Here is a 22117-nt window from a genome sequence, read left to right on the forward strand (position 1 = left end):
TATTCTTACCTTCAATACTGGCCTCTGCAGCATTCTGCCAATCTTTCACTTGTTTGGTTTAGCCACAGTACCTAGAAGAATACAAAGGCTAATTATAAATCCACATACACCATTCAAGTTTTAATAAAATTTGATATAAATTGCCTATCAATGAATTTCTAGGCAAATTACAAGTATATATAAAATACAGGTAAAAACAACACAAATATATAAATTACAAAACAACAAGTACATAAAATGACTTTCCCTGGAGGAAAAACAAACATATTCAAAGATATTTTAATATGACAGTCCCATGAATAATTATAAATTATTAAGAAATACTATACTACAATAACAATACCCTTGTGTACCATCAGTACTACTACTACTATTTATTTATATAGCGCTACCAGATGTACGAAGCACTGTACATTACACACACAATATCAAATCACAACTAGCTCTCTCGAACCCAGTTCCACTATTGTAGAAAATATCAAACTTAAAATAGTTAAAATTTAGAATACAACATTACTACAATACCCCTACTAGGACTGTTTATAAAGATGTACCGGTAGTCCTTGCAGACTTGTATAGATAGGGAGCCTAGACTCCATATCCGATTTTCAAATCCTAAGGTGACTTTGTCTGCAATTAACAGGGAATGGCTATTTACCTTTTCAATATTACTAAGGGACACTATGAAACTAAGCACCTTTTTCATTCAAACTTAATTAAATATAACTCTTGTCAGATAACATACCGAAGTTTGATAAGGCTGGTATAAATAGAAAAAAATAGGTTTGGACAAGGTGAGCAACAGATCATCTCCCCATTAAACCTTTCGTTATTTTCAGTGATCCAAACTGACAACCCTCAAGGGCAGGCCATTGAGCTCTATGGACTATTGGTCTGACCCAACCTGTATTTTCTCATGTTCATAAAAAGGTACAAAATATGTTAAATAACAATCTCTATACCACAACCAATGCACACAAATTATTTGCTTACAGAATTTCACTGTTAAAATATTCATAAAAATCGCAAAACCTGTGAGATGCTTTGACTTGCAATTGCAAATAAGATGGAATATCAAAATCTAATAAAGATAAACTAAAATAAAAATTTAAATAATCACCTGATGAACTCAGTGTTCCACTGTTGGTCCGCGGACTGAACATAAGAACATAAGAATCGACGCTGATGGGTCAGACCAATGGTCCATCCTGCCCAGCAGTCCGCTCATGCAGTGGCCCCAAGGTCAAGACCAGTGCTCCAAATGAGTCCAGTCTCACCAGTTTAGCATGAACTTGTCCAACTTTGTCTTGAAACCCTGGAGGGTGTTTTCCCCTATAACAGACTCTGGAAGAGCGTTCCAGTTTTCTACCACTCTCTGGGTGAAGAAGAATTTCCTTACGTTTGTACGAAATCTATCCCCTTTCAACTTTAGAGAGTGTCCTCTTGTTCTCCCTACCTTGGAGAGGGTGAACAGTCTGTCTCTATCTACTAAGTCTATTCCCTCCATTATCTTGAATGTTTCAATCATGTCCCCTCTAAGCCTCCTCTTTTCAAGGGAGAAGAGGCCCAGTTTCTCTAACTTCTCGCAGTACGGCAACTTCTCCAGCCCCTTAACCATTTTAGTTGCTCTTCTCTGGACCCTTTCGAGCAGTACCGTGTCCTTCTTCATGTACGGCGACCAGTGCTGGATGAGGTACTCCAGGTGAGGGCGCACCATGGCCCGGTACAGCAGCATGATAACCTTCTCTGATCTGTTCGTGATCCCCTTCTTGATCATTCCTAGTATTCTGTTTGCCCTTTTTGCCGCCGTAGCACATTGTACAGATGGCTTCATGGACTTGTTGATTAGAACTCCCAAGTCCCTTTCCTGGGAGGTCTCTTCAAGTACCGCCCCGGACATCCTGTATTTGTGCATGAGATTTTTGTTCCCGACATGCATCACTTTGTACTTATCCACATCAAACCTCATTTGCCATGTCCATTTCTCGAGCTTGATGATGTCACGTTGCAGATCTCACAGTCCCCTTGTGTCTTTACTACTCTGTATAACTTTGTATTGTCCGCAAATTTAATCACCTCGCTCATCGTACCAATGTCCAGATCGTTTATAAAGATGTTGAAGAGCACAGGTCCAAGCACTGAGCCCTGCAGCACCCCGCTGGTGACGCTCTTCCAGTCTAAGAATTGTCCATTTACCCCCACTCTATGTTTCCTATGCTCCAGCCAGTTTTTAATCCACGTGAGTATTTCGCCCTTGATTCCATGGTGTCATTCCGCAAAAAATTTCCTGCCGGTCCATGAAGAATTTGAAACATGGAGTTTTGCAACTTTTTTCTTTTTTCTTTTACGCTTCATATTTTTAATTTATAATTGTTTTATTGATTTTCAAATTACATACCAAATAATTACTTGTACAGAAAGTAAGTTAGTAGGATATGACCTATAGCCAATATAAATCATAATCAGACCAAATTAAACAAAATGCAAAGAAAATTCTTCCAACTGACTCAACTCAAGTCCTCAAAATATAGATCCAAGATTACATTAAAGCGAGCAAAGAAGAAATAATATAAGAAGATAAATTACAGACAGAACTGAGGTATGGGCAGTTATATAAATTATCGAGCTGTTGGGTTTCTCTTTATCCAGTCGAGACATAGCCAGAAAAGCAGTTAACTGTTGTGGTTCAAAAAAGACATATTTAACTGAACGGTAACAAATAATACACTTGCAAGGATGTCTCAGGTAAAACGTCGCCCCCCCCAGTGAAGTGACTCCATGTTTCAACAACAAAAATTCTCTACGTCGTTTTTGAGTTTTTCTGGAGAGGTCAGGAAACATTTGTATTTTACAACAAAGAAACTCTTTCTGTCTATTTTTAAAGAAAAGTCTCAATAACCATATTTTATCTATTGCGAGAGCTACAGTCAAAATCATTGTAGAAGATACAACTGTTTCTCTATCTGATGTTTCTAAAATTTCAGAAACATTCAGTGGTGCCTGATTCGGTGTTTTAGACTGCAATTGAGCCCCATCTTTGTTTGACAAGTAATACACTTGAACAAATGGTGGTAAAGTTTCTTCTGAAACTTGCAAAATTTCTATCAGGTATCTCCTAAGCATTTCCCTAGGAGTAACCATAGTTAATCTAGGGAAGTTTCCAAGTTTATTGGTTTTTAATATCCCGACCATCAAACGATTGTCTGGCCGGTTAACAATAAAATTAAAAAAAAGAATTAAATGTAGTAGTATGTGCAAAAAGATGTCTAAAGTTAAACATAAATGACAAAGAGTTGACGTACTGGAGTGTGAGGGCAGTAAGTGAGGAAAGGGAAAAAGTTACATTGTATAGGTGAGAAGGAGAGAGTGGGGGGGAGGATTGAACAAAAGGGAGGGGAGCGTTAAAATAATGGAAGCTTGCTGGCCGAAAGAAGAGAGAGAAGATGCTTTTAGGTTTGATTAAAAGCATCTCGAAATAAGAAAGTCTTTAGATTGATCTTGAATTTGACTAGTTGTTGTTCGTCGCGGAGGTGTTGTGGAAGTGAGTTCCATAATGTAGGGGCTGTTATAGCGAAGTTTGTTTTGCGAGTATAATAAGAATCTTTGAGGGATGGAATATAGAGAAGTTTTTGGTCAGATGATCTTAATGTGCGAGTGGAACTTTGAGGTATAAGGAGTTTATCGAGGAATGTAGGTTGATGTAAGAGTTTGATTTTGAAAGTGAGTAGAATAATTTTATAAGTGATACGATAAGAAATTGGAAGCCAGTGGGCTTCCTTTAAGAGAGGAGTGACATGATCATATTTGTTTTTTTTATAGATAAGTTTTATTGCGGTATTTTGTATCAGTTGAAGGCGTCGTAGTTCTTTTTGAGGGAGGCCGTTAAGGAGCGAGTTGCAGTAGTCTAAGTGAGAAATTACTAAAGAGTGGGTCAGTATAGTAATAGAATCAGTATTTAGAATGGAAATTAATGATCTGATGATGCGAAGTTTATAGAAGCAGACCTTTGCTACGGAACTAATATGTTCATGAAAGGAGAGATCTCTATCAATAATGACGCCAAGTAGTTTAATTTTAGTTTCCATATGTAGTGGGATGGATTTGATAGAGATAGTTCCTGGTAATGATTCAGATTTTTTAATGGGGAGTAGGATTCCACAAGATTTGTCAATGTTAAGTGAAAGTTTATTTGTGTATAGCCATTCGTTTATGTTATCCAATTTATTATTTATGTCTTTTATGTCAGAGATGTTAGTGGTGTTAATAGGGTGAAGAAGTTGAATATCGTCTGCATAGGCAAAAATAGTAAATCCTATCGATTGGGCTAATGTAAGGAGAGGAGAGAGAAATACATTGAATAATAATGGTGATAATATTGAACCTTGTGGCACTCCGAAAGTTTGAAATATAGTTGAGGAAATTTCGTTTTTTACGCAGACTTTAGAGCTGCGTTCTTGAAAGTAAGATAAGAACCAAGAGAGTGCAGAACCAGAAATGCGGCAATCTTTTAATCTAGAGATAAGAAGAGAATGATCGATAGTGTCAAAAGCTGCGGAGAGGTCTAGAGAGATTAGAATGACAGATTTTTGGTGTTCATGATAGTATTGTATGGTTGAAATAAGGCCTAGTAAAGATAGTTCTGTAGAATGTGAAGAGCGAAAGCCTGTTTGACAAGGATGTAATGCATGAGTTTTTTCGAGAAAGTCTGTTAATTGGGAGTGAATGATTTTTTCCGTGATTTTGGAGAGTAGAGGAAAATTAGCGATAGGACGATAGTTTTAGGGGAGAGAAGGATCTGAGTTGTATTGTTTGAGTTTTGGGAAGACGAGTGCAGATTTCCAAGTGTTGGGTACTGTGCTTTCTGAAAAAGATTTTGAAATCATTTCCCAGATGAAAGGGCCGAAGAAAGAATAGAATTTTTTAAGTAAGAACGGGGGAATGCTCTCTAAGAGATTATTAGGAGAGTTTAAAGATTGTATTATAAGAAGAAGGTGTGCTAGTGAAGGCATTTTGAAATGATTGCAAGAGCTAAAAGAGAGTTGGGTAGAAGCGTTGATGGTTTGAGTGGGGGGGGGGTAGGTATAGATGTTTCGAGGTGAGATCTAATGTCTTTAATTTTTGTATCGAAAAATAGAGATAGTTCATCTGCGGAAGGTGAAGTTAAAGTATAAGAGTTAATTAATCTCAAATTATTATTCCGAGAGTTATTTTCAAGTGTTTCCAATTTCTTTCTTAGATTAATGTTATCTTTGATTAGGGACTCCTGTACTTGTTTAGTCATAGAAATATCTTGGTCAAGCCGCGTGGCAGAGGAAACTGAAGCTGAGGACACAGAAGATAGCATTCTCAGTGATTGTGCCAGTACCGAGGGCAGACAGAGCTACAAGCAATAAACGCCTGGTTGAGGAGATGGTGCGACGAAGAGGGATTCCACTTTCTGAGGAACTAGACAACTTTCTGGGGAAAGAACAAGCTCTTCAGGAGGGATGGACTACACCTGAGCACAGCAGGAACGAGGCTGCTAGCAAACAATGTCAAGAGAGGAATAGAGCAGGCTTTAAACTAAGAAGAAGGGGAAAGCCGACATTCGACCTGTCGTCAACGGTTCGGACAAGAGTATCCAAAGAAAATACTGAGCGGGAAAAATGCTGGGAACAAGCAAAAGATGAACAACAGGAGTCTAAGGAACAAGAGAAACTGATGAACAATAAGAGGGGCAAACAGATAGAATTAGAAGAACAGGAGAAATCGAAAAATCAGGTTGCTGACGAAAAAGATGCACCAAAAAAATGAGGAAAGGAGCGGAAATCAGAGACTGGCAGCTCAAATAGGGGATGGTAAGAGAAGCAAAACACAAGGAAAACCGGCAGGGAAAAGAAAAGACCAGGACTTAAATTGCTTGTACGCAAATGCAAGGAGCCTGAAGATCAAAATGGGAGAATTAGAAGTCACAGCCAAAAAAGAGGACCTAGACATCATTGGAATCACGGAAACATGGTGGAATGAGGATAACCAATGGGACGTAGTACTGCCAGGGTACAAACTCTATAGAAGAGACAGGACTCAGAAGAAGGGTGGAGAAATAGCACTATACATAAAAGACACCATTCCCTCGGCCGGAGTGGATATGGATACAAAGGCGAAAGGATTGGAGACATTATGGGTTAAATTACCAGGAAGAAATGGCTTTGACATAAAATTGGGACTGTACTATCGTCCGCCTGGACAAACGGAAGCAAAAGACAAAGAACTGGCAGCAGAACTGAGGCGAGAAGGCAAAAACAGGAACGTGACGGTAATGGGGGATTTTAACTACCCCGGGATAGACTGGAGTATTGGAAACTCAAACTGTGCGAGGGAAACAGAATTCTTAGAGGCTGTGAGGGACTGCTTTATGGATCAGCTCATCAAGGAACCAACGAGAGGGAATGCCACTCTCGACCTAATCCTCAACGGACTAGGGGGACCTGCAAAGGAAGTGGAAGTAGTAGGACCACTAGCAAACAGCGATCACAACATGATCCAGTACAAATTAGAAGTAGGTACAGCAAAAGGGAAAAGAACCACAGTGACAACTTTAAATTTCAAGAAAGGGAACTATGATGCTATGAGAGCAATAGTAAGGAAAAACTCAGAAACAGCTCAAGGAAAGCAGAAACCGCAGAGCAAACCTGGCCCCTATTGAAGAGCACAGTGCAAGAAGCACAATACATGTACATCCGGCCATTTGATCATCCAGACCACTAGTACGTCTATTTTTAAACTATATTCTCATCCAAAAAATCATCAAAGTCCAAAACGCCTAGAACAAGACCTTTTGAACATGGGAGGGACCAGCAAAGTGATGGACTGGCCACCCAGGCATGGCATCAGAGTAGTGGGCACCTTACAGGGCACTGCTGTGAACTTCACAAAAAGGATGCCACATAAACATCTCATCACAACTCCCTTTCAGGTCATGGTGAGCCCCAAAACCTACTATACCCACCTGTCTACAACCCCAATAACCCTTATGGCTGCAGGTGCCACCTATATGGCAGTACAGTAGGGTTTTGGTGGACTCACATTTTCCAACATGAATGCAGTGGTTAGAGTGGCTTATGGGCTTGGGTACTTCTCTCTATGATTCACTAGACCATCCCCCAAACTACTTAAGCCAAATTTGTACAGCTCTACTAGGCTTTCCTATGCCAGATGCTGATGTTCTAGAGCAGTGGTCTCAAACTTGCCGCCCGGGGGCCACATGTGGCCCGCCAGGTACTATTTTGAGGCACTCGGTATGTTTATCATAATCATAAAACTAAAATAAAGTTTTTTGATCATATGTCTCTTTATCTATAAATTACAATATTATTAAGACTTAGCCAAAAGGAAAGATTTATAAACTATAAAGAGTTTTACCTTATGCAAAATTGTCATTTCTTTAATAAGACATTAACTATTTTTTCTGAGGCCCTCCAAGTACCTACAAATCCAAAATGTGGCCCTGCAAATTGTTTGAGTTTGAGACCACTGTTCTAGAGGCAGGCATGTTCTGATTTTTATGGCAGGGGGGGTGTCAGTGATCACTGGGAGAGTGTGTGGGGGTCTGTACTTTGTGTCTGCAGTGGTTATCTGGTCACTTAGACCTGTTTTTAGATCGCCTAAGTCACAAAGCAGGCAGCCTTGTAAAACTTTCGATTATCCCTACAGTCCACATCTCGCCCTAACCATTCCTTCAAAAACACCCCTTTCAGCTCTGGGCACACAGCGGGATTCAGAGGCCTAAAAAGTCTCTGGATACGTCTAAAAACCTGTTTCAATTATCGGCACTTGGACAACCTGTCTTTTAGGTATTTCTGTTTCAATTATGAGCCCCCTAGCATATGGAATCCAGAAGGGACATAACAGAATTGAATTTTAGCAAAGCTTTTGACATGGTTCCTCATAGGAGGCTTCTGTACTTAGGAATCAAAATGGTGACCTGGATTAGAAATTGGTTGACTGACAGAAGACAGAGGGTAGTGGTGAATGGAATAAACCTAGCAGAAAGAAATTTGAACATAGTAGAGTTTCAGGGATCGGTATTGGAGCTGATTCTATTCAACATATTTGTGAGCGACACTGCCAAAGGGATTTATAGATTTGCAATCACTGTGAATTTGATTTGTTTATTTATTTAAAAAATATTTATATCCCAACATATCCAGCATCTATGTGGGCAACAACGATACATGCATAGTTAAAACACATAAAATACAGCACATAGCTTACAACCTGAAACCAGTGCCAAATTACACAAATTGATTTAAATCACGACTTAAATCTCTAGTCGGAAAGGCTTGATTTAAATCATGGTTTCTACAGAAATACTCATTCTTGCTAGTATAACCATATTGTAAGATCTTTTGAGCAAGGACTGTCTCTTCTGTATTTTGATGTACAGCGCTGCGTATATCTAGTAGTGCTATAGAAATGATTAATACTAGTAATAATATTAATGACCAGATGAAGATATAATTTTTTGAAAAATAAACTTTTCAAATTAGTTTTACAGTTACATCAAAAAAAATTATCGATTTGGTTATTCTGTTAGAAACATTCAAAGAAATAATAATTATTTTTGTCAGATGGGACCCTTTTACTAAAACTTAGTGCATGTTATTGGATATTAATGTACACAAAATGCTGCACATCTTATTTTATACCTATCAGCTAAATGGTATTTAGCGCACATAGACAGTTCATGAGCCCACTCTAAGCTTTAGTAAAACTCTTATTCCACTGCAACGGGTGTAGAGGTCCTGAACAGATGAGTAATCACCCTCAAAACGTGTGTTAATGCAGAAGGCACCAATCATTTTCTTCGGCTCCGCCTCCTTCCTCAGTGAGCTTGCTATAATTCCTCAGTTTTTTTCCCTTCTGCAAACGTGTTCAGAAGGTATTAGATCTGCTTTTTTTTTTGTTTTATTTTTTGTGTTTTTTATTCCTGGATTTCAGTGCTGCAGAGGTTCCCAGTGCTCCTGGAATAGCTCTGAGTACAAGAAGACACAGACTCTCAGAGTAGGAGTCTGTAGCTAACAGGCTTCTCTGTTCTCAGGGTACCTGCCTAGTAAGCCTACTGTAATGGACAAGATTGCTTGGAGATCATTCCCTTTATAATGAAACTCACCCCGGATTTTGTCTGAGGTTTGAGCGCAGGCTGTGTGACCCCGAATCATTCCAGAGATTCACAGTGGTTTCCTCCTCCCCCCCCCCTGTCAATGCATGAGGAGCTGTAGCTGTGGAGGTCTCAGCCCGCCTTCACAGGTCTGGCTGGCAGCCCAAAGAAGCAAACACCTGGTATTTATATATTGGCTGAGGCAGAAATCTTCTCTCCTTCATAGCTCCAGTAGCAGCTCAGCCAGTCCCAGCACAAGCAGGCACATGTGAGGAACTGGTTATTCCAGCCTATGGGGAAAATTGGGAGGGGGGGGCTCTAAAAATTGCATTTTAGAGGGTTCCAAGGGCCAGACTGGGGGTCTCCCATCTCTAAAAACCCCTTCCCCAAATATTTTGAGTTTTCATTTAGCTCTGCCAGGTAATTTTTACTGCTAATATTGCTATTGCAGCAGCCATCTTGGATTTCCCAATTTGGATTTAAAAGCCTCTGCCTTAATATACCTCAAATTTTGCAAGAAATCACCACAGATGGACTTCTCAAGCTCTGATACACTGGATTCACCACAGATTTGCACTGACATTCAAAGTGGTGGGCACTGAATGATTAAGTGATTTGCCCAGGGTTACAAGGAGCAGCACTGGGATTTGATCTCACCTCTGGGTGCAAAGGCAACAGCTCTACCAGTGAGCAACACCTTCCAATAAAAAGATGACAAAACATTACATTAGTGATTTCTATTCCGCCAATACCTTGCGGTTCAAGGCGGATTACATAAAAGTTTTCAGAGATTACATAAACGTTTACAGGAATAGCATAATAGATGTCATAAGAGTTACATAAGAATTACCAAAGAGTTGTTGAGATCTTAAGGTGATAAATGTTATCTGAGACGGCTTGCATGGGGGGACCTGAGGCTCTTTGTGCAACCCCACACTGGAGAAGGGGTGCAGAATTATCCACCACCACATGCTTGCATTTCGCCCCATCACTGCTTGGTTCATCTGAGTAGGATCTCTTCCCCTTAAACTGTTTTTTCTGGGATTTCGGGGATTCCAAGGCCTTTGAAGACTGACTGGGAGGGCCGAGCCTGAAACTCCCACACGGCACACAGCTGCTCCTCAACTGGCAATTCTGCACAATATATACAGGATCCAGGATTAGAAAGGCCTGGGGCATCCATCAGAAGCAGTCACTTGAAAAAATGAGCGGTTTTGAAGAAGAAAAAGTTTAAAATACTATCGCTAAAAATCCAAGATGACTGCCAAAAGGAAAAAAAAAAAAAAAAATTCACCATACACAGGCCATTGGAGCTAAATGCAAAAAAATTTAAATTAGTGATTTTAGGGTTTTTGAGGAGGGAGGACCAGAGTACTAACCCCAGAAACCACTAAAACTCAAAACTCCAAGCCCCCAAAGGGAATAATGGGAGTACTCACTGTGACTTCTGGTGCCTGTTTGTCTAAATCAGTCTGGTCTAGGGGAAGAGATTTCTGCCTCAGAAATTGCTCAGATCTCAACTATTAAAGGAATTCTTCTAGCTGTTGGCCAGCCCACGACCACTGACTCCCACCCCCGGGATTCCTCACACAAGAGGGGAAGAAATTATGCAGCTTGCTTCCTGATACCCCTAGAGTTCTTACTCAGGGGCCACACAGCCTGCACTCAAGCCTCTGATAAAATCAGCAGGTGTGCTGCTCCCAGGGGGACAGACCCCCAAGTTCCTGAAGGTACTCTGCAAGATTGGCCTGGGAGCAGCAGTCCTTCCACATGGGACTGTCCTTTTCCTGACAGAGTATACCTGAACAGGACCTCAGTGCACCGAAGTCATGAAGAATTTCAAAATCCAACAGAAAAAAATACACCTAAAAGAATAAAGAAAAACAGAGAAGAGCAAAACACACCTTCTGAGTTCACTTTCAGAAGGAATAACTGAGGATGTTGCGCTCCACTGCAGAAGGGGAGGAGTTTCAAGTTCTTAAAGTGATATCCTTCTGCAGTTTGCAAACAATGGGAATCAACAGCTACAGTACGGACTCCTGTGTATCTGCAAAAGAATGAGTTTCAGCTAACTGATCACCTGTTTGTCTTGACAAATCTGAGCCAGCAGGAAGGCCAACTTCTAAGGTTTCCATCTCCAGATGGATTTGCTTGGCTATATTGGCAGTGTACAGGAGGAGTGAAATGCAATCACCAACATTGCTAAAAGCAAATGCCCCTCGGGCGATCCCACGAGGAAATTTGTAGAGCAGCAACGTAGTCTACCCTTCATACTTTCACAAAATTTTACAGGGTGGCTGTGGCAGCTCACCTGAACACAGCTTTTGGGTCCTCAGTGCTGGTAGCAGGCTCATCTGTTCTCCCTCAGACTCTAGGAACTACTTAGGTATGTCCCAGCTGTTTAGGACCTTTACACCCGTTGCATTAGAAAGATTAGGTTCTAATCTCTATAATCTTTCCTGTAGACGGGTAGAGGTACTGAAGCCTGTCTGTCTGTTGATGTCAAGAAGAGTACTACAGTAGAGTTGACTATTTCTGTCACATCTGGTTTAATAGATGTTTCATTTCCCTATTAAGCAGGGTCACAGAGAAAGGAGGCTTCTTCAGTTCAGGAGCCTAACAAGTAAAGTTGTTCATTAGCTCTTAGTGCAGGTTGCATTCAGGTAGGTGGCTTATTTGGTCCACCTTATTTTAAGTTTGAATGTTTTTAAATTCATGTATACATATTTACAGAGCAGAACAGAATAGTTATTTGGGGAGTTTTATTTATTTATTCATTCAATTTTATATACCATTCTCCCAGGGGAGCTCAAAACAGTTTACATAGATTTATTCAGATACTGAAGCATTTTTCCTTGTCTATACCAGTGGACTAGCAAATTGTACCTGGGACAATGGAGGATTAGGTGACTTGCCTAGGGTCATAAGGAGCAGCTTGGGTTTGAACCCACAATCTCATGGTGATGAGGCTGTAGTTTTATCCACTGCACCATACTCTCCCATACATACACCCACCTTTCTGGGTATTTTGATTATTTGATTGCTTTGGTACAAACTGAAGGATTACAGCATAGTGAGGAAGAAGACAGCTAAAGAAAACGCCTTCTGACACGTGGTGAGGGTAACCATCCAATCGTTCAGGACACCTACAGTCTACATCCCTCTACAGGAAAGAAGATTAAATCTACGTAAGAACCTAATTTCTTTACATTGCCATAACCATTTTTGTAATAAAGTGCTTGGTTTGAAGCGATTGGGAGGAAATGAGCAACCTGAGTCCTGGCCCAGCCAACTATTCAGAGATACCAAGTTGTCATGCTCTCGCACACGGTCGGCCGGCCATCCACCCCCTTTCTCAGTCTAATGTGTTTCTCCCTCCGCCCTGTTTACGAGCAAGCATTTCTTTCTCAGTCTTAAAACTCCTTTCCTCATCTTACCTTCAAACTTCTGCCTTAATTCGCCGGTGGTTTCTTTTTTCTGGTGTTCCGCCTCTCTGTCGCAATTTCCTGTTTCCCGGCAGGACTGAAAAAGGCTGAGGTAAAGAAGTGCTGTGAAAGAGGGATGTGGCGTTGGAAGGGAAAGGATTCAGGTTTGTCTTGGGCGCGTGGGATGTCAGAGAAGAAAATTTGTGGGGTGGTAAATTGGAAGATGGACGCGCGGAAGTGCAGTTTGGGAATGAGGGAAATATGCTGGATTGCGACATAGGATTTAGGCTTGGTTTGTTTCTAAGACGGTGATATTTTGTGCCGGCTTCAACCTCATTGAGTCCCTCTGTTGGGGTTGTATGGGGAAAGGTTGCAGAACTGGCCCTTGGAAATCTTTAGGGGAAGACTCTTGTGTTCCAGATCCTTTTTTTTTTTTTTAGTTTGATTGTTTCTTGCCTCTGCTTTAATAAATATGTGGACTATGAATATATTTGTATTTTATATTTTTAATCCGTGCTTGAGTTTTTCGCATTTTCCTGCAATTCCAGTTCTTCAATATCCACCTTAAAAGCCTTCCCCTTTCGTGGTGAGCCCCCACCTCCATGATGTCAGTTTGCATCGCACAGGATATGATTCTTTGAGCCATTATTAATTTTAAAGGTCTTCCCGTGATCGTGCTACCCCCCCCCCCCCCAGCTGATATAAGTTCCCTCGAGCTGTGTATTTCTTTGACACGGTCTCGGTGGCGTACATATTCTGAAGGTCAATGCTAAGGTTAACAAAGTTTCCTTCCTTAGACCACAAGGAGATACTGACAAACCACTGGAAGAGATCTCAAAACAACTATTCAGGCACAACACCTGAAGACACACTCAGTGTGTGAACCAGTGGAGTGGAGTGGACTAACTGGGGGGTGGAAATGGGAACCCCATATGGACAACAAACCTCCCCTCTGCAACACTAACAGGCTTTAATTTCACACACACAAGCCAATCACACAACAGGTAGTAACAGGGAAAAAGAAAGGAAAGAAAGGTGGAGAAAAAGCCTCAGTTCAGCTTCATCTGGCAAAAAACTCCACCTTTCAAGGCTAACCCTGTACTCCAAAATATAGAACCCGTAGAAAAAGCTCTATGGTAGCCTGCAGGGATATGTTACAAAACACACCGGGACACACAGCCCTCGGTTGTGAAAAAATGGGTAAATCAGCACTGTAGCAAAGTAGTCCAGGATTCAGCCTATGGGGAAAATTGGGATGAATTTCCATTGCACAAGGATAGTGTTTTTGGACGTTACTGTGGAAATTGAGGGTGGCTCGATACATACCACTGTACATGTTAAGGAAACTGATCGTAATTCTCTATTGCAATTTAGCAGCATGCACCCATATGCCATGAAGACCAGCATCCCGTTTGCCCAATTTTTGCGCTACAGACGCATCTGCAGCACTAATGAAGAATTTCGACACCAATCAGCCCTACTACAGGAGAGATTTGTTAACAGGGGTTATCCCATCCATGTGGTAGCGAGGGCCAGGAAAAGGGCCCTATATAACCATAGAGAGGTTCTACTTGAATACCGTCAGTGGCAGGGGTCTCAAGACATGGTCCCCTTTGTCTCCACATTTAATCATATGTCCAGAAGTTCACAGCGGGTCATTCGCCGACACTCCAACATCTTAAGGGTACATCCGAGCTTACAACATCTTCAGATTTTATTTTCTTATGGGCATAATCGGAACCTTAGTGATATACTTAGCCCTAATGTTTTGAGACCTGCTTTGTCTGTTCTGGACATGGGGACTACAGGGGGCCACAGAAGTTGTGGTCAGTGTTCAGTGTGTCCTGTAATGATTGAGTCTGACAGGTTTGTGCACCCTAAGACTGGTAAAGTTTATAAACTACGAAGTACCACTTCATGTAGAACAGAGGGGGTGGTTTATATTATAGTGTGTCCCTGTTCTATGATCTATGTGGGACACACTTATCATCAATTCAAGACCAGAATAATTGAGCACAGGTCCTGTCTGCACACTCGGAGGTTGGCGGAGCCATTGGTGACACACTGTTTGAAAGCTAATCATGAATTTGGGGCTCTACGTTGCAAAGTAATTGAACATATTGCTTACCCTGCTCGCCGGGGGAATTGGAGGCATTTACTCTGGCAGAAAGAGCAAAAATGGATTTTCACTCTGCAATCTGTTCAGCCTGTGGGACTGAATGCCCGGATTGAGTGGACGGCCTTCTTTGGTGTTTGAATGCCTGTGATTGGTGGATCGTGTCTGGAGGTGGAGCTTGTGTGCTATTTCTAGCTGGAGGCTGTGGAGTGTCTTAGCACTGGTATTGTTCTGTGAAGTGGTGTGAGAGCCTGAAGAGCTTGGTGGGTCTGGATAGAACTTATGAGAAGCAGTGAAGTTGAAACCCCTGATGCAGCAACCAGAGCGAAACGGAGGGTTCCCCGTCGGGTTCAGTGGCTGCAGGACCCAGGAGGTGAAGGACTGAGAGATCCTGGATGCCGAAGCAGCTAAGTTCACTTTTTTTGCTGTGTTCACGCTGAATCCCGGACTACTTTGCTACAGTGCTGATTTACCCATTTTTTCACAACTGAAGGCTGTGTGTCCGGGTGTGTTTTGTAACATCTCCCTGCAGGCTACCATAGAGCTTTTTCTGCTGAACTGAGGCTTTTTCTCCACCTTTCTTTCCTTTCTTTTTCCCTGTTACTACCTGTTGTGTGATTGGCTTGTGTGTGTGTGAAATTAAAGCCTATTAGTGTTGCAGAGGGGAGGTTTGTTGTCCATATGGGGTTCTGTTTTAGAGGTAATATTATTGGAGTTTAACTGACCTTGATGGGCCCATCATTTCTTGATACCCCCCCTCATGTAAAAAAATATTTTTTGTAATAACCATGAAACGGAATAAAAGGCAGTGAAAATTTTCTTTTATTGACCCTCATATATGTAACCATTATTCCAAACATAACATAACATAAATTATGTCTGAATTGTCATGACATCAGAAGTACATAAGGAGTAGTTGCAGGTGATGCTTGGGACAGTTCTGATTGTGTTCGGTTTTATGTGTTTTTTTTAAAATAGAAGGGTTTTTATTTCTTTTTTGAAGGTTTTGTAGTCTGTGGTCGAGGTCAATAGGTTGTAGAGTTGGGGGTCGAGTGTTAGGAATTGTCGAACAGTTTTTTTTCTTTTGACGATTTTGGTTGGAGGGTGTGTGAATGGTGCGTGAGTTCTCCTATGTCTGGTTGAGGTGGATTGAATTATTTAGCTGAAGAAATTAGTTACCCCCCCATTCCACACACATTAATTCTCTTCCATTTTTGTTCCCATTATAAAAAACACTGATAAGTTCCCAGAAAAAAAACACATTAAAATAAGAAGTGAAAACAAAGGCCCCTACAGATGAGAACATAACATAAGAATAGCCTAACTGGGTCAGACCAATGGTTCATCATGCTCAGTAGCCCATTCTCATGGTAACCAATCCAGGTTACTAGTACCTGGTCAAAACCCAAAGAGTAGCAACATTCCATGCTACTGATCCAGGGCAAGCAGACACTTCCCCCATGTCTTAATAACAGACTATGGACTTTTCCTCCAGGAATTTGTCCAAACCTTTCTTAAACCAGCAACGCTATATGCTTTTACCATAACTTCTGGCCACTTCATTTTTAAGCTTAAGATCTTTCCTTCCAAACAGAGACCTTGCTAGATGTCAAATACAGAAAGAACAAGGTAACTTCACAAGGACTTAGCTGTGCGGGAAATGCGAATCTCCTCATATACCCACCATATAGTGCAAAAATGTGCAAAGATCTGGTTTTTTCTTTCGATCACTACATAGTCTAATGCCACACAAGCAGCGCTGTTACAAACATATTCTGAAAGTCAATGCTAAGGTTAACAAAGTTTCCTTCCTTGGACTACAAGGAGATACTGACAAACCACTGGAAGAGATCCCAAAACAACTACCCAGGCACAACACCCAAAGACACACTCAGTGTGTGAACCATTTGAGTGGAGTGGACTAACTGGGGGGTGGAAATGGGCCCAGAGTTTGCTCAGCAGAATTTCCCAGACCACCTCTTCCTCTCAACACATTGACACGCTGCCACCACCACCACCATTAAGAATACCTCACTGGGTAAGCCAGCAATGCTTATAAACTTTATAAAACACATTATTATATTTTCTTATAAAGCACATATTTTAATTGAACTCTCTGACATCCTCAGCCTTGCCATTCACAAAAATAGAAGGAAGAAAAGTTCCCGTTTCCTGCTGTCTCATGTCCCCAGCCTATACAAAATTTTTCTTCTGCACACCCTTCAAAAGTCTGACCAAATCCTCATTTCACTTGCATTATAAAGTACTGAGGATGCCATCTCTCCCCAATCCCAGGTCCTAAAGTCTAAGACAGTAGCGCAAACTAGTGCTGCCTGATTCAGGAAAAAAAAATATTTTTTTTCGATTCGATTGAATTGGTTTTTTGATTCGATTTTCCTGCCCAATTGGGTGTTTGTTTGTTTTTTTCAAACATCCTGGTGGGTTTATTTTATAGCTTTTTCACCCCCTTTGGCTTCTCCTAACCACACTGGCGCTGTGGTATAAATAAAATAAAGAAACAAAAAGGACTTTTCCTCTCTTTGTTAAATCCTAGCTCACGTTTGCGGTCTAACACCAGCTCTGGTAGGATACACATTTCAAATCTGACATATTGTAATCACAAAACAGAAAATAAAGTTAGTTTTTCTACCTTTTGTTGTCTAGTTATTTTTCAAATCTTGTTGGTCCAAGGCTCTGGTTGTCTTCTGATAACTTGCTTGCCAGAGTCTCCTTCTTCCTTCTTTCTGCATGCTAACCATTCATCTACCATCTCTGTCCTCCCCGTTTCCCTTCCCTCCCCAGGAGGTCTGGCATCTTTCCTTTTTTCGTCTCCCTCCACAGATCCATCTTTTCTTAACTACCCTTTCATCTAGCATCTCTCCCTCCTTCCCCACCACCCCAGGGTCCACCATCTCTCCCTTTCTTTTCCCAACTACCCTCCTATCCAGTATCTCTATCCCCCCCTCCACACCATCCCTTGTGTCCAACTTCTCTCCCTTTCTGTTCCTTCCCTCCCTAAAAACCATGGTCCATCATCTCTCTCCCTCTCCTCTATTTTCAGACCCATTATTTCTTCCCACCCAAAGTCCGGTATATGTGCGTCTCTTTGAACCCCTCTTTCCCTCCGTGTACTTCTACACCAGGGCCCCCCTCCCCTGAAGGCCTGTTCCCCCTTAAAGTTCTGCATCCCACCCTTGAAGGCCTGTTCCCCCCCTTGAAGGCCTGCACCCCCCCCAAATGCCTGTCCCCCCCCCTTGAGGCCTGCCTGCCTGTCCCCCTCCCCTTTGAAGACCTGTCCCCCCCTTTGAAGACCTGTCCCCCCCTTTGAAGACCTGTCCCTCCCCCTTGAAGGCCTGCTTGCCTGATCCCCTTGGAGGCCTGTCCCCTCTTGAAGGCCTGCCCCCCCTTGAAGGCCTGTCCCCCCCCCCCTTGAAGGCCTGCCTGTCCCCCCCCTTGAAGGCCTGTCCCCCTGGCCTGCCTGCCTTCCTGCTCCCCCCTTGAAGGCCTATCCCTCCCCCTTGAAGGCCTGCCTGCCCGCCCCACCCTGATGGTCTGATGCCCGACCCACTCTTAAGGACCGCTCGCCCCCCCCAACGCTCATCCTCCTGGCCTCCCCGCACCACCTACAGTAGAGAAGCAGCCTGCAGCGGGATCGCGATGCCAGCGATCCCTGCACTGCATCGGCGCTGCTTCCTCAGTCGTGGTCCCACCCCTCCTCTGACGTCAGAGGAGGGGTGGGACCGCGGCGAAGGAAGCAGCACAGGGATCGCTGGCATCGTGATCCCACTGCAGGCTGCTTCTCCACCGCAAACGGTGTGGGGGCCAGGGAGAGAATCCGGACGTCAGGGGGGGAACCGGACGCCAACGGCTTCAAGGCTGGGAGCACCCCTCAGTGCTTGCACCCGGGGCGGATCTCCCCCCCCCACCCGCCTCCCCCCCTTGTTATGCCACTACACGTTCTCTTTGTTTTGGTGCTTGCAGGCGTAAAGGGATGTTAAGGTTTTTGTTTTTTTTCCTTTTACACCCATCTCTTCTCTTTGTTTTCGGCTTCTGGACGTCAGGGGAAGCAGCTCTTCCCCTATGCACCATGAAAGTGTGTTTGTTGGTTCTTGACATTGCATCCTTGTATTTCTACTTGAGACTGGTAGAGAATGATACGGGGACAAATTTATCCCTGTCACTGTCCCCACAGGAACTCAATTTCCCTGTCCTGTCCTTGTCCCATTCCTGTAAGCTCTGCCTTAACTGCTTCGAACACTTACACATTTTAAAATGTTTGGGGCTTGTGCAAATGAGAATGGCACTTGCAGGAATGGGGCGGGAATGGAAAAATTTGTCCCCTATCATTCTCTACTTCAAGGTAAGGTTTACTCCCAAAATAAACAGTCTTTGTTTCACTGCTATTGTGAAACATTTTAATTATTTTACCAATTATGTGTCTCACCATGGAGATGATGCTGGGGGACCGTTTCTGGACTAGCACAAAACCGGTTTCTTTTTAGATCTGCAATTCATCAAGAAACTAGGACTCGAGCAGAAGTCGATGGCACCTAACAAGATGTGTTCACATCATATTGGTTTTGCTGAACACAAGAGGACTCCTGATTTTCTCTGACTGAGCCCCTGCTAGGTTGCAGGAATGATGGAAGCAGTGGGCACTGCCTGCATCTCTGGTATGATTACCCTATTTACTTGAATATAAACTCAGTGGTGTAGCGAGAAGGAGAGGCGCCTCTTCCTGCCTCCACATGCTTCTCCCCCCGTACCTCTGTAACATTCCTGGCATGAGCAGCAACCCTTAAGCTGCTGTTGCACCAAGGCCAGCTCTTCCTCTGATGTCTCTTCCTAGGTGTAGGTCCGGGAAGTGATGTCTGAAGAAGAGCTGGCGCGACAGCAGATTGGTGGTTTCTGCTCATGCCAGGAATGTTACAGATGTACGAGGGAAGGAAGTGGCGCACATGTGTGGCAGTGGGAGTGGGCAAGGAGCAGGGGGAAGAGAGGATGATAGGTGCCTGCACTCTCACCAAGACGCTACCCTGGGTGGACTGCCCCCTCCTTACTACGCTACTGTATAAACTGAGCAGAATATAAACCAAGGTTACTTCCCCCCCCCCCCCGAAAAGGAGGAAAAAAGGTTGACAGGGTGTGGAGTTATATTCAAGTGCCTTGCCATGCCAGGCTCTGCACCCAGCCCCCCTCCCTCACTCCCTCTCCTGCCTGGCTCAACATCCAATCCCCTCCCTCCCCTACCTGACTTTGCACCCAGCCCTATTCCCTCCCCTGTCCCTCCCAGACTACCAGTCTTGTTGCACAAGAAGGAAAGATTAGGCTCTTATCTTGCTAATCTTCTTTCTTGTAAACAGGAATGGTATTCTTGATGACAATCTTGTCAGATGTATATTAGCTTGCTTTCTGTTTCAGACATGCCTGCTTAGTCAGATGTCTTCTTTCTATCACATGCCGGGTAGGATCAGGAATGAAGAGGAATTCACTCATAAGAGCAATAGAACTAATGGTGCAGATGGCACACAGTGGATGGTTCCTTTTATTTCCAACTTGTTTGTTTTGTTTAGTTGTGGTTAATCAACATTGTTGTTTAATGTTTGCAAATAGAACTTAACAGATGTAGTTTCAGGGAGTTTTCTCACACCCCTGTCTCATGTTCGCACTCTAGAACTGCTAGAAGTTTTGGTACCGACTGAGGGCTAGATTCTTAAAAATTTACATTAAAAACCGATGAGCCGCTGTCACAGCCTTTATAGTAGCAATTTTTTAAAAAGCGAATCATTCTCCGAAAAACACTCATGCAAATGAGGTTGGCGGAGAATAGTGGGGATTTGCTAAATTTGCATGTGCACATGCGCAGAATAAATGCAAAAAAACCTCAAACCATCACATCAAGCTGCCAAATTCAAGCAACCCTCCATCCGACAATGGGAGAGATGCTCACTATCTCCTGTCACAAAGCAACACACCTGCAACACCCCCTCGGCAGCCTGCCACCAAGCAACATCCCCCCCCCCCCCCTGCAACATTCCCTCAGCAGTGGGAGAGATGCCCACTCTCTCCCACCACCAAGCAACACACCCCTTGGCACTGGGAGAAATGTCCACTCTCTCCTGCCGCCACTCAACCCCTCCCCCTGTGCCACTGACAACCCCCTTACCTTACTTAGATGGTTAGCCAGAGGGATGCCTACTCTCTCCAGCCAGCAGGCTCACTTCTTCAAAATGGCAGGCCTTCCCCTCCCCGATGCACTGGAGAGGGGCCTAATGCTCTGATTGGCTTAGGTTGTTTAAGGTCACTCCTATGGGTGGGGCCTTAGGCATCCAGGCCAATCAGAGCCTTAGGCTCTAACCTTGGTGCATCTGGGGAGGGGCCTAAGGCTCAGATTGGCCAAGACGCCCATGCTTGACCACCCCCTTGAAATCCAACCAAATTTTACAGGGGTGTTTCTAGGGTCTCAAATGAAACTCTGCAAAAAATTTTTGATCTATTTCAATTTGGTCAGGTCAGCTAGGGGTGGTTGAACAAAAGCAATCGATCTACTCCCATGCCTCGTGTGACCTAAAACGCCAACTTTGCTTAAGCACTACGGCAGAAGGAAACTACCTAGGAGTTTGAAATTTTGCAGTTTGGTACAACACCTTGGGGCACATTTCTGCGCCAAGTTTGAAATCTTTTGCAAACTTGCTTCCATTTCTACAGGTCAACAAAGTAGGCAAAAAAATTCACGAATGAAAATTTTGGCAGAGTTTTGTTCCAAACTGCTGCTGGTAGGTAAGTCAGCTGAGGGTACAACTTTACCAGCAGACATGTACCATGAGGTACTTCCAAGTGAAGCTGAAGATATGACCATCCCAAAAATATGGCTTTATGATACAGATGTCATCTGTGTAAAAATATGATTAGGTACTGTACTCATCCTTAAGGACTTCATTAAGGCAGCAAGAGGGATCAAGAAAATGTTAGAAAATTGGAGAGAGAATGGAGCCTTGAGGGACTTCGCTCGATAGAAAGAATCAGAGCAGTGTTTCTCAGCTTGGTCTTGGAGTACCCCTTTGCCTGTCAGGTTTTCAGGATATCCACAATTAAAATGCTTGAATGATATTTTCATATAATGGGGGAGAATGGAATAGAGAATAAATAAATAATGGAAACAGATGTGGATATACAAGCTAAATGTACATACCTTATGACAGTTGTCAGTAATAGTATTTTCCTTTTGACATTGCTTACAGTGTTTCTTTTTTTGATTATTGCTACACAAAGAGGCAGCCTCAGCCAATCAAATGATGGCAAGTTTGATTGGCTCAGGACCATTCTCTTTAAAAATAACGCTGTGGCGCCATTTTTTCACCACAAGACTGCAGGCTGTGCACACACTGCAGCACAGCTGTCATGTTTAAAGCAGCTAAAGCAATTGGCAATATCGAA

General features: G+C 42.9%; 2 protein-coding genes across 7 annotated transcripts in view; one reads left to right on the top strand and one right to left on the bottom strand.

Moving 5' to 3' along the window:
• SSBP1 (single stranded DNA binding protein 1) overlaps positions 1-12713 on the bottom strand; it is a 128535-nt gene extending 115822 nt beyond the window's left edge. The window contains exons 1-2 of one of the 2 annotated variants that reach the window (XM_033958251.1): positions 12577-12713; positions 10-71 (exon numbers count right to left, since the gene is read on the bottom strand). In XM_033958251.1, the coding sequence (XP_033814142.1) occupies positions 10-33 (24 nt within the window). In that variant the 5' untranslated portion in view covers positions 34-71; positions 12577-12713. Of the gene's footprint in view, positions 1-9; positions 72-12411; positions 12433-12576 lie in introns of those variants that run through there. The other variant, XM_033958252.1, reaches the window with a different exon arrangement.
• Positions 12200-22117, top strand: part of CREB3L2 (cAMP responsive element binding protein 3 like 2) — a 316327-nt gene continuing 306409 nt past the window's right edge. The window contains exon 1 of one of the 5 annotated variants that reach the window (XM_033958250.1): positions 12200-12327. The gene's annotated coding sequence lies outside the window, so the exon portion shown is untranslated. Of the gene's footprint in view, positions 12328-12546; positions 12729-15029; positions 15054-19210; positions 19354-22117 lie in introns of those variants that run through there. The other 4 variants (XM_033958248.1, XM_033958247.1, XM_033958246.1 and 1 more) reach the window with 4 other exon arrangements.

Source organism: Geotrypetes seraphini, chromosome 9 (assembly GCF_902459505.1).
Source record: "Geotrypetes seraphini chromosome 9, aGeoSer1.1, whole genome shotgun sequence".
Classification (NCBI taxonomy): domain Eukaryota; kingdom Metazoa; phylum Chordata; class Amphibia; order Gymnophiona; family Dermophiidae; genus Geotrypetes; species Geotrypetes seraphini.